This window comes from Dipodomys spectabilis, unplaced genomic scaffold (genome assembly GCF_019054845.1).
Source record: "Dipodomys spectabilis isolate Male_0828 unplaced genomic scaffold, ASM1905484v1 ptg000096l, whole genome shotgun sequence".
Classification (NCBI taxonomy): domain Eukaryota; kingdom Metazoa; phylum Chordata; class Mammalia; order Rodentia; family Heteromyidae; genus Dipodomys; species Dipodomys spectabilis.
In genome coordinates, this window is record NW_024870773.1 from 512,996 (window position 1) to 524,967 (window position 11,972).

The 11,972-nt window shown below is 39.9% G+C and overlaps 1 protein-coding gene across 6 annotated transcripts in view; it reads left to right on the top strand.

Moving 5' to 3' along the window:
* Positions 1 to 9,742, top strand: part of Arid4b (AT-rich interaction domain 4B) — a 117,139-nt gene extending 107,397 nt beyond the window's left edge. For 5 of the 6 annotated variants that reach the window (XM_042685924.1, XM_042685928.1, XM_042685925.1 and 2 more), the window contains 4 exons: positions 286 to 399; positions 2,657 to 2,872; positions 4,853 to 4,999; positions 7,994 to 9,742. In XM_042685924.1, coding sequence (XP_042541858.1) covers positions 286 to 399; positions 2,657 to 2,872; positions 4,853 to 4,999; positions 7,994 to 8,121 — 605 coding nt within the window. In that variant the 3' untranslated portion in view covers positions 8,122 to 9,742. Of the gene's footprint in view, positions 1 to 285; positions 400 to 1,358; positions 1,478 to 2,656; positions 2,873 to 4,852; positions 5,000 to 7,993 lie in introns of those variants that run through there. The other variant, XR_006148363.1, reaches the window with a different exon arrangement.
* Positions 9,743 to 11,972: the final 2,230 nt, after the last annotated feature.

An 11,972-nucleotide genomic window follows, 5' to 3' on the forward strand; every position in this document is an offset into this window, starting at 1 on the left:
AGTTTTATTTCCAGCATATGCCTGTTTTCAAATTACTAGACTGATAAACTTCCAGTACAACTATTTAAAGTTTATATCTGGTTCTTCAAAATAAAAATTGTCTTTTTTTTAAAAGAAAAAAAGATTTTTTTAAAGTTTACTATTTAAGAATTTGGCTCTATTAATGACAGCTTGAGATTTCTGTTAATTTTATGATGGTTTACACATCACATGAAGAATGTGTCATTTTCAGAACTGTTCTTGGTTTGATTCTATTTTGTCTTCGTTGACTCTTCTCTGTCACAGCCTGCACTGGCCAGAAGAGGGTGAAGGATGCACAGGGAGGAGGAAATCCACCCAAGAAGCAGAAACGAAGCCATAAAGCAACTGCAGTGAATAATGCAAAGAAGGGGAAAGGCCGTAAGTGTGAACCACCACCCCCCCTCAGATTCAGAGCCCAGAAATGAGTTCACTAGGAAGTGGACTCTGAGGTTATGGAATAGTTCCACTAAGAAAGGTCACACACCAAAGCTTTGCAATTTCCAGAGTAATTCTAAGCAAATAGGGAATATTCAGCCTTGCTATTAGTTGCTGGTGAATGATCAGATAGTCTTTTTAAAAATAATATCTAGCATAATGGAAACAAAAATTTTTTTAACCTTCTCATTAAATACACCATGCATTGTGGCATGCTTCTCTATATTTTGCAGTTTTGATTGATTGATTCGTTTTTGTACAAGTCCTGAGGCTTGAACTCAGGGTTTGTGTGCTGTCCTGGAGCTTTTTTACTCAAAGCTGGTGCTCTGCCACCTGAGCCACAGCTCCATTTCTGGCCTTGTGGTGATTAATTGGAGATAAGAATCTTCTACCCTACAAGTTACAGGCCTGTACTACTAGCACTCAGCTCATATTTTACCTTTTGTTACAGTGAAATGGGTTAGTGATTCTTCAAGGCAAAATCTGCAAAGAAGTAAACAATCATGAATCTTCGTAGAAGTAAACAATCACAATAGCTTTAAGCCTGCATGTCACCTGTACCCAGTGCTCAGTAGGCTGAGGGAGCAGGATCACAACTTTCAGGCCAGCCTGGGCTATAGAGACCCTGTTTCAGAGAAGACGTGGCTTTAGAGGTATAATTCCAGTCTGACATTCCTTTCCAGTGCAACTTGCCATATGACCTTAAGAGCAGCATACAATGCTTGTACAAAGTATATTTTACTAAAAACTAACAGTAACCCTTGTCCTCAGCTTGCAGAGATTGTAATACTCTATTTCTCCTGAGGGCAGCACATCTGATCTCTTTTGTAGACAAAGAAGTAGCAAATGTGTAAAGAATTGTTTTTCAGGCATCCCACACTGACCTCCTGCTGCTCTTCCAGGAGATTCCTGCCACTCCACTGCCTGACCTTTGCTAGCAGCTCGCTTGGCTGCACTGCAGTGCAGAAAAGCTATTCGGCCAGCTCCCTGAGGTTCTGCTGAGCCCCTATGACTTCAGGCGGTGAATATGGCATCCCTTGGGTCCTGGGTTGACTGTGCTCAGCAAGGCCATGACAGGCGGGCCGAGGCCAGCCACTGCACAGCGTGGGGCCAGCTTTGGGTGGCATAGGAGTTGCCAGAGCTGTCAGAGAGGCAGTGGGGGGCTGGGAGACAGATGTGAAAGAAGAGTAGAGTCTCTTTACTCCAGAAGTGCTTGCTTTGTGTTTTCCTTATCTTGGAAGTACTTTGTAGGTTTTCAGAGCCTATTTTTTTTGTGGAAGGTGGCTATTGTAGTTGAGGAATGATAAGTACTTGGTATAATTGATAGAATAGTTAAAAATTTTTTAACATTATAGTGTTTTTTGTCTTTATGTCTTCACCATTTATATTAGGAGCATAGTTCAAGTGTTAGAACACCTAAGAACAAGTTTTAAGTCCCTGAGTTCAAATTCTGGTACCACTTCAATTAATATATCAACATCCAGGGAGATACAGCTATTGTGTTCTCTCATTTTAACTATTGGGTTTCTGCCATGGCAAAGCAGAATGAATTAACCATTCTCTGAGGATAATAAAGTAGAATAACTGATGAAATACAAAATAATATTATGTACCTAGACAGAGCTAATCTCTAACAGATGCATTCTTACCACCCATTCACTGATAAGCTGTCAAAGTTACCTATTTCCATTTTACACTGCAGTATCATCAGCAAAGGCAGGATGGCATAATTATTACAGAGACTTCTGGGTTCTTTATGTATGGCTGATGATTTAGTAAGCTATACCTTAGGAGTTACTTAAGAAGAAATTCGTTATACATCTAAAAATTGAGAGTATTTTTCTCAAGGAATTCTTTATTGAATATCATGTTCTCAAGGAATTGGGAGGTGTGCATGCAAATAGCCCACATTTAAATGAAAGTTTCTACCACAATAAAAAGCCATCATATAATCCCTTTATATTTGACAGTCTGAATAGTAGAATGAAAGCGTAGTGTGTCTTTAATTTTTTATAAGACTATTACTGGCAACTTTAGATAACAAAGCTTTGCTTTTCCTTAACTGCATGAAGAACTGTCTTCATGTGTGGTTTTCTAAGTAGGTTGTCAGTAAACTCAGTTAATTTTAAGTTGTCTACTGTAATGAGAGGCAAATCTATTACTAACTTTTTGTTTACTATACCCTTTCTTTTTCTTTCAGCAAACAGTAGTGATAGTGAAGAACTTTCAGCTGGTGAAAGTGTGACAAAGACTCAGCCAATCAAGTCAGTCTCCACAGGAATGAAGGCCCATAGTACTAAATCTCCTGCAAGGACACAGTCTCCTGGAAAATGTGGCAAGAATGGGGATAAGGATCCTGATCTCAAGGAACCCACTAATCGGTTACCCAAGATTTACAAGTGGAGTTTTCAGATGTGTAAGTAAAGTACCTTGCTCATCGGGCAGCAGATATTTCATCCTACTTACACAGGGAGCCACTGCCTGAATTTTCTTTTTCCTTGCCCTGGGGCTTGGACTCAGGGCTTGGACAGTGTTCCTGAGCAGTTTTGCTCAAGGCTAGGTGCTCTACCACTTGAACCACAGCTCTATTTCTGGCTTTTTGGTGGTTGACTGGAGATGGGAATTTCATGGGCTTTTTTGCCTAGTCTGGCTTTTCCATGCAGTCTTCAGATCTCAGCCTCCTGAGTAGGCATAAACCCACTGGTGTCCAGTTCACACATATAGTTTTGATGTTTTGCTCTCCTGTTTCACTTGTATTTGTTTTAGTAGTATTAAGGATTTAATTTAGGGCTTCACACTTAATAGGAAGGTCTCTACCACTTGAGCCACACCCCTTCAAACATTTTTTGCTTTAGGTTTTTTTGTTGTTTCTTTTTTTAACCAAGAGCATTTGTTATATGCCTAATGTGAGAGTGGCAGGTTTTTTTTTGTTGTTATTGTAAAGGTGATGTATAGAGGGGTTACAGTTACATAACAAGAGTACATTTCGTTTTGGACAGGGTCACCTTTTGTTATTTTTTTTAATATAGTCTAACTTATTTTTGTCAGAGATCAACCTTAGACCATGATTGGGAAGGGGGGTACTCCCATCTCTACCACCTGAGTACCTGGAATTGTAGGTTGTCTAATTATAGTACTTCCCAGCTAAGTATGAATTTTTAAGCTGTAGTAATACTATGTGTATGACTAGAAATTTTAGCATAGATTGTGGCACATAAATAACCCCAGCCAGCATCAGGAGGTAGAGATAGGAAGGAGGATCATGATTTTAAGGCCAGGCTGGTTATATAATATGACCATATGTCAAAAAAAACAAAAGAAAAGCCAGGTGCTAGTGGCTCATGCGTGTATACTGGCTACTCAGGAGGCTGAAATGAAGACCAAGATTTGGTCTTCATTCCTAGCCCAGGCAGGAAGTCCATGAGACTCTATTTTTTAAAAAAATGCTGGACATGGAGCTGTAGCTCAAGTAGTAAGAGTTCTAGCCTTTTGCAAAAAAACTCAGGAACAATGCCTAGGCCGTGATTTCAAGCCTCAGGACTGGTTCAAAAACAACAACAACAACAAACCTGCACACTTGGCTCACACCTCCTATAATCCTACCTATTCAGAAGTCTGAGATAATGAAGATGACAGTTTGAATCCAGCTGAGGCAGAAAAGTCCATGAAACTCTTCTTTCCAGTTAACCAACAGATTTTTAAAAAATTAGGCTGGGAAGGTGGTTCAGTGGTAGAGAGTGCATACCTAGCTTGCATGAAGCCCTGGCTTCCAATTCCTCAGTAGCATATAAATAAAAAGCCCAAAGTGGTGCTGTGGCTCAAGTGGTAGGGTGCCTAGCCTTGAGCACAGAGAGGCTCAGGGACAGTGCCCAGGCCCTGAGTTCAAGCCCCAGGACTGGCAAAAAAAAAAAAAAAATTAAATGCTGGATTAGAGGAGACAAGTGGTAGAGAGCCAGCTGTAAGTGAAAAAGCCAAGTGAGAGCTCAAGTACCTGAGTTCAAGTCCCAGTTCTAACACACACACAAAAAAAGGAAGCAATCAAAAATTCTAGCATTGGTCATAAGGTCTTTGAGTCTGAGCATATTCCTTCAACAGACATTGCACATTTATTATGTGCCACATTCCAGGATAGAAAGTAAATCTGTGGGAGGCAAATATTTAGAAGTCTTCATTTGTTGAGACAGTTACCACTATGTAGATCACACTTGCCCCAAATTCTTGATCTTCCTGCGTTAACCTACTAAGTGCTGGGATTCCAGACATGCACTGCTATATCTTGTGAAGACTTTAACTTTTATCTGCCTCACTGTCACTTCTCAACCATACTATATATTCTTTCTTTTTTTGCAGTATTTTTTTCAAAATTTACATAGTAATGAAATTTTTACATTGACAGCGGACCTGGAGAATATGACAAGTGCCGAACGCATCACAATCCTTCAAGAAAAACTGCAAGAAATCAGGAAGCATTACCTGTCATTAAAATCTGAAGTAGCTTCCATTGATCGGAGGAGAAAGCGTTTAAAGAAGAAAGAAAGAGAAAGTAAGCATTTTTTCCTTTTTGTTGGAATAAGCCTTTATCTTTAGAAAAGTTTTTGACTTTATTTTCCTCATCTGTAACACAGATTATTTGAAATCATGAAGCTCCTAAAGTTTGACTAAGACAATTTTAAATAGTAGAAAGCACTATCAAGCAAATTGAATAGGTTACTTTATTTTAAAAGTACTTTGATTAACAGATATTCTTCCACCTCTAATGAAACATAGTATGATAATTAAAACTTGAGGTATTTATGTTGTCACCTTCCAACATTTAATCACTTTTTCTTAAAATGAAAACATTTAGCCAGGTACTGGTGGCTCTTGCCTTATAATCCAGATAGGAGGCTGGGATCTGAGGATCTCCATACAAAGCCAGCCCAGGCAGGACAGTTTGTAAGACTCTTATCTCCAGTTAATCACTAAAAAACCTGGAAGTGGAACTGTGGCTTAAGTGGTAGAGCGCTACCCCTGAGTAAAATGAGCTTAGGACCGTTTCCAGGCCCTGAGTTCGAGCCCCACTACCAGCACCAGAAATAAAGCATTCAGATCTTTTAGCTATTTTGTGTTCATTGATAGAATATTGTTGAGTATGCCTAGACATACTCCTTTCTGAACAGTACTATAACCACTACCTAATCTGTCCGTGTGACCATTCTCCTACACTCTCCCCAACTTCTGGTAACCACTGTCCTACTTTTTTCATCCATGAGCCTAACTTGGTTTTCACAAATGAGTGAGATAATGTGGTACTAGTCTTTCTATGTCTGTCTTACTTAACATTGTGATTGCTGGTTTTATCTGTATTGCTGCATATAACTGGATTTCATCCTTTTATGCCTATACTTTTTCATTACCAGGCAGGCACCTAAGGTGATTCTATACCTTAGTTATTGTGAATTAATCAGATATAAATGTCCCTGTACATACTTACCTTAAATCCTTTTGGTATCCACTCAGTTGTAGGAATGCTGGGTCATGTGGTAATTGTATTTTTAACTTTTTTGAGGAACTTTCATGATATTTTCCTTTGTTGGCTGTATTAGTTGTACCAACAGAATGTAACAGCTTTCTCCACTGAGTAAGTTACTTTCGATTACAAATAGGACATTTTTATAGAGACCTGAATGACAAGAGGAAATAAGCTAAAATCTTAAGAGAAAAGGACATCCTAAAGACTTGATGTCTTAAAAGAGTAGAATTTAGCCAGGCGCCAGTGGCTCACGCCTGTAATCCTAGCTACTCAGAAGGCTGAGATCTGAGGATGATCACAGTTCAAAGCCAGCCTGAGCAGGACAATCCGTGACACTCTTATCTCCAATGAACCACCAGAAAACTGGAAGTGGCGCTGTGGCTCAAGTGGTAGAGCGCTAGCTTTGAGCTGAAGAGGTGAGGGACAGCACCCAGGCCTCAAGCCCCACGACCAACCAAAAAAAAAAAAGAGTAGAACTTTTATCTTCTCACATTTCTAGAGACTAAAATTCCAAGCTAAGATGCCAGCAGGTTTTCTTTCTCTGAAGCCAATTATGGTTGATCATAGATGACCATTTTCTTGCCATGTCCTTATGTGGCTACTGTGCATGCAGGGAGATCTAGTGTATCTTCTTTTTATAAGGACACCAGTTCTGTCTCAGTTATTAGGGCCTTTCCTTCTATCTTCAAATACAGTCATAGAGTTCTCATAGGGTTTGGGCATATGCTGTTTAGTTGTAACAGAAGGCAGAGGGAAGCAGAAGTCTAAAAGAGTAAGTGTCCATTTTGAGCCAGATGCTTCTTTCCTGCAGAGAACTGCCCTGTGTATTAAAGTTTAATTTGTTTCAATAAATATTTGCAATTGTTCTTTAAAGCATTATTTGGAGCTAGTACTAGGACTTGAACTCAGGGCCTTGCACTCTTTTTTTGGGGGGGGGGGAGGGTCCGGTCATGGGGTTTGACCTCTGGGCCCTGGGCGCTGTTCCTCAGCTCTTCAGCTCAAGGCTAGCACTGTGCTGACATGAGCCACAGCGCCACTTCCAGGTTTTTTTTTTTTTTTTTTTTTTTTTTTTTTTTTTTTGCTTGCTTATGTGGTGCTGAGGAATCGAACCCAGGGCGTTAGGCATGCAAGGCAAGCGCTCTACCACTGAGCCACCTTCCCAGCCCAGGGCCTTGCACTCTTGTTCAGCTTTCTTACTCATGGCCAGCACTGTACCACTGAGCCATGTCTCTAGCTTTTTGCTGGTTGTTTTAGAGATCGAATCTAGTAAACTTCTGGGCCTCAGTTGGCCTTCAAAGGTGATCCTCTAGATTTCAGTCTCCTCTGTAGCTAGATTACAGACATGAGTCATCATGAGCCTCCCGTTCTTTCACAGTAAGTGTTCATAAGAAAACTTCCAGTGGCAGAAAACTAGACAAATTAGGGGAGAAATTAACAGACTTGTCCTGTTTGATTTCACAACTCCTTTAGTATTTGTTGAAGAAAACAAAGGCTATATTTAAATTGTATTTTATAAACAGGATATACAATTTTCCTCCTTTCATCTTTCCCTTCTTCCTCTTTTGGCAGTGCTGGGGACAGAACCCAGGCACTTGAACAACTAGGCAAGCATTTCACCACTGAACCATGCCTGCTGCCCTGTTCCTCATTTTTGATCCATGAAAGACGCATCCCTGGCTCTCCTTTGTTATTTCTCTTTGTAGTTTGGCGTGGTCTAGGAGTCTGAGATATACTAGCGGTCCATTTTTTTTTTTTTTTTTGTGGTATTATGAGAATTGACTGCTCTTAGTTTATGGTGTGTACTCTGGAGACAGTGGCAGGAGACTCCTGAGTTGGGAGGTGAGGCTGAGCTACAGTACGAGACCCTGTCTCAAAAGGGAAAGACACAAAAAGGGTACAAAGCTTGTAGTTCAAAGAAAAAAGTTATTTCCAAGCTAAATGATTTTGGAAAACACAACAAAAAAGTGCTTTCCTTTTTTTACATTGGTAGGCATGCTTTCTAAATCCATGGCTTGGTCTCCTTAGGTGCTGCTACATCCTCTTCCTCCTCTTCACCTTCATCCAGTTCAATAACGGCTGCAGTTATGCTAACGTTAGCAGAGCCATCCATGTCCAGCACGTCACAGAATGGAATGTCAGTTGAGTGCAGGTGACAGCAGGATCTGCTAGAGCACTTTGCACTTACTGGCTGTTGGGGGCCACGTCCTTTTTATACTGCACAGTGGCACAAAAAAAATCTAGACAAGCACTATTTTATATTTAAAAAAAATGTTTCTTGAAAAGCTGACTTGCACTTAAGTGCACTTTTTTATGAAGAAAAAGTACAATGAACTGCTTTTCCTCAAGCAATAATTGTTTCCAACTTGTCTGGGAATTGTGTGTCTGGTAACTTGAAGGCCTTCCACTGTGGCAAATGGAGGCTTTTCACTGCCTGTAGAGACAATACAGTAAGCAGAGTAAGGGGCGGGCCAGAACATGTTAAGATAACTTACTGTATATGTATTCCCTTGTATTTTGTTAAAGCTGGAACATTTGATATTTTTCCATTTATTTATGAAAAAATAACCTATTTTCATTTGTACAAGCAAATTGTTTTTTAAAGCAAGTCACCATATGGTGGCTCTAATTGTATAAGTCAAGCACATGTAATAAATTCAAAACCTGCAGTTAACAGGATATTAGACATCAATCCTGGTAACCAAATACTAAAGATTCTCTTAAACAAAAAATAGACTGCACATGTTTACAGATTTGAATTAGGCTAAAAGGTCTTTGCAGTGGCTTTTCATGCCCCTTCAATTGGAATGGAACTACTGTACTTTGCCATTTTTCTATAAATCAGTATTTTTTTTTAATTTTGATATAATACATTGTGTGAAAAAAGAAAATGGCTAATAAACTGTATTAAATCTTAAACGATGTATAAAGATTGTAGCCAGTTCAAAATGTATATTTATTCATAATGAATTATAACAGTTATATTTTTGTGTTTTCTTGTAAATGTTTCTTTTCCCTTAAATACAGATAATTCATTTGTATTGCTTATTTTATTATGAGCTTACAACAAAAAGACTTCAGGAACAAACTGTACTAGTGTGGCTAAAGGTTGATTATATGACCTGTCTAACAAAGATGGTTGTTATTTTAAGTATAAATAGCTAATTGGGGTAGTAGGTCTATAAAGTTAAATGCCTTGTATAAAATCCAAAACAAACAGGAGATTGTTTTCACTTGTGTTGACTTTATGTTGTATGATTCAATCTATGTTCTGTTTGGCACTTGTATTTAATTCCTCACCTTTGTAAGACATTTGTATATTGCGGATGTGTTCATTGAAGCTATTTAATACCTGGCACTGTTAATACACAGTCCTTTATTGTACAGACTGTTTTACTTGTAGTTCTGTGTGCTTTTTTTGAATGGGGCTGGCATGTTTTGTTTCTGGCAGTACGACATTGAGACTCTCGAAACGTTTTGTTGTAGATGCTAACGTGTCAGAATCCTTACTCTTTACATTCAACTTTTCTAAGAAAAGCATTTTCAGTCTTGTAGTGTGTGCTTACAGTAACTAATTTTGTTGAAAATGGTTTCAAGTTATTCAAATGTGTACAGGACTGTAAAGATTTGTTGACAGCAAAATGTTGAAGAAAAAGCTTATAGAATAAAAGCTATAAAGTATATATTAGGATCTGCAAACATGAAGAATTATGTAATATATTGTACAAATGTAAGCAAAGGCTCTGAAATAAAATGCCATAGTTTGTGAATCCTTGATTTTTTGTTTCTAAAAGATGAAGTAATTTTAGTTTGTGATGACTAGACTATATGTATATATATATATATATACACACACACACACATATGTATGTGTATGTGACACATATTACATGAAGGTTCCATCCTTAGCAAACCTAAAGAAAAATCCATTAACCACATTAAGTAGGTATTTTAGGCTGTTTGAAAGCTTCAATTGCATATAAATATTTTTGTTATGACTTAAGAGACTTGTCCAAAGAAGAACATTAAAATGTTTTCCCACTAAAACATTTTTCTTGAGACAGGAAAATGGTTATGTGTTTCCCAGGCTGGCATTGAACTCAAGTCCTCGTGCCCTAGCCTCCAATGCACTGAGGTTACAGACCTGTGCCCCTACACCCAGCTTTGTTTGTTGGTTTCTTTTAAGGTCTCCAGTGATTTTAGTTTTATTTTTTATTGTTTTACCAGTACTGGGGCTTGAACTCAGGGCCTGAGCACTGTCCATGAGCCAGTTTGTGTTCAAGGCTAGCACTCTACTACTTGAGCCACTGTGCCACTTTAGCTTTTTTTGAATAGTTTATTGGAGATAAGAGTCACAAACTTTTCTGCCCCAGCTGGCTTTGAATCACTGCGATCCTCAGATCTCAAATCTCTTGAGTAGCTAGGATTATAGGCGTGAGCCACCAATACCCGGCTTTCCAGTGATTTTAATGTACTTCTGGTGAAAAACTATTATGTGGCCTTAAACTATCTAAAGTTAACAATACAGTTTTTTGGTCTTAATATTTAGTGGATTTCTTTTTACTAAGAGAAAACCCTCTTTTCATGTTAAAGAAAATAAAGTTCTGTAAGTTACAAGACAATTAAATGTTAATTTTGTTTGCAATTCTGTGTAACAGTGCTTCCCAAAGTGAGTTCATAGTATACTGGCCACTGAAAATGCTGTGGAAGTTATAGATAACATGTGTTCTTATAAGCCAGTGTTTTGTTGGAGATTAATCATATTTGTACACTTAAAACATAGAGAACAATTAGCCAATTCTCTTTCCTGTAATCCTAGCTATTCATATGTCGGACACCTGGAGGACTGTGGTTTGAAGTCAACCATGGCAGAAAAGCCCATGAGACTATCTCCAATGAATGAGCAAAAAGTAGGGCTGGAAGTGTGGCTCAAGTAACAGCACAACAGCCATAGGCAATAAATAGAATGAGCACTTGAAGCCCTGTGTTCAAGCCCATGGCTGGCAAAATCAAGCTTCAGGAAGGCTTGTGGAGGGTGATTAATAACCTTGCTAACTTAATAACCTTTGTTGTTTTCATTCTTGTCTGGTCACAAACTCTTAAATGTGTCTACAACTGAAACCATTCTCCATACGATGAACTTGTGCTGGAATAAGTGCTCTTGTGGCCTTTCTTCTGACCTGCTCCAAAGGATCTGGGAAATTCATTACACTACAAGAGCTTCACCTAATTTTACCCCTGCTCATCTAAATTATTTACATTAGTTTGCCAAGTTGAGTTTGCTGCAGAGCTGTCCTTACGAGTGGGATTTCCCTGTCCGTCTGGGAAGTGGAAATCTCCTCGGTGTCAATTATCGCCTGTAATCCTACCTATTGAGGAGGCTGAGATCGGAGGATCACAATGCAAAGCCAGGCTGGGCAGACAACTCTAATGAGCCAACAACAGCAATGAAGACCCAGCCAAAAATGTGTGGATGTGGCCTTGAATTAAAGCCTGTGTGTGTGTGTGTTGGATGGAGGCTGGTATCGTTTCATTGTGTAAATAAAACAACATCCAACCTGAACCATGAGGAAATGTTTAAAGGGGGCAGCGCTTGAGCACACAGGCTTGCGGTGACTGGCGGCGTGGACAGGTGAGGGAGTGCCCTGCCCTGGGGCGCGCGGGCGAGGCTGCCAGACCCATCTGTAGACTTTCTTTACTACGAAAGGGCAGACCCATCTGCAGGGAGCCAACACCCTGACCACTGGCGAGGGCGCGGCCGCTCCACGTTTTCACGAAGGCTGGACTCCCGCAAGGACTCCGCACTGCGGCCTCCTGAGGGCCTGGTCCGCTGGTCTCCCGCATCTCGGAGGTGGTAACCACCCCGTCGACGCCTTGTCCCGCACCCGCGCGCTGGTGCCAAGGTAGGATGTGCTGAGCGCGGGCAGCCCCGCCTGGTGACCAGGGCCTCGGTGTTCGAGCTGGGCTGAAGCCGGAGGCCACGGGGGCGGGAAGTGCTCAAGTTGGG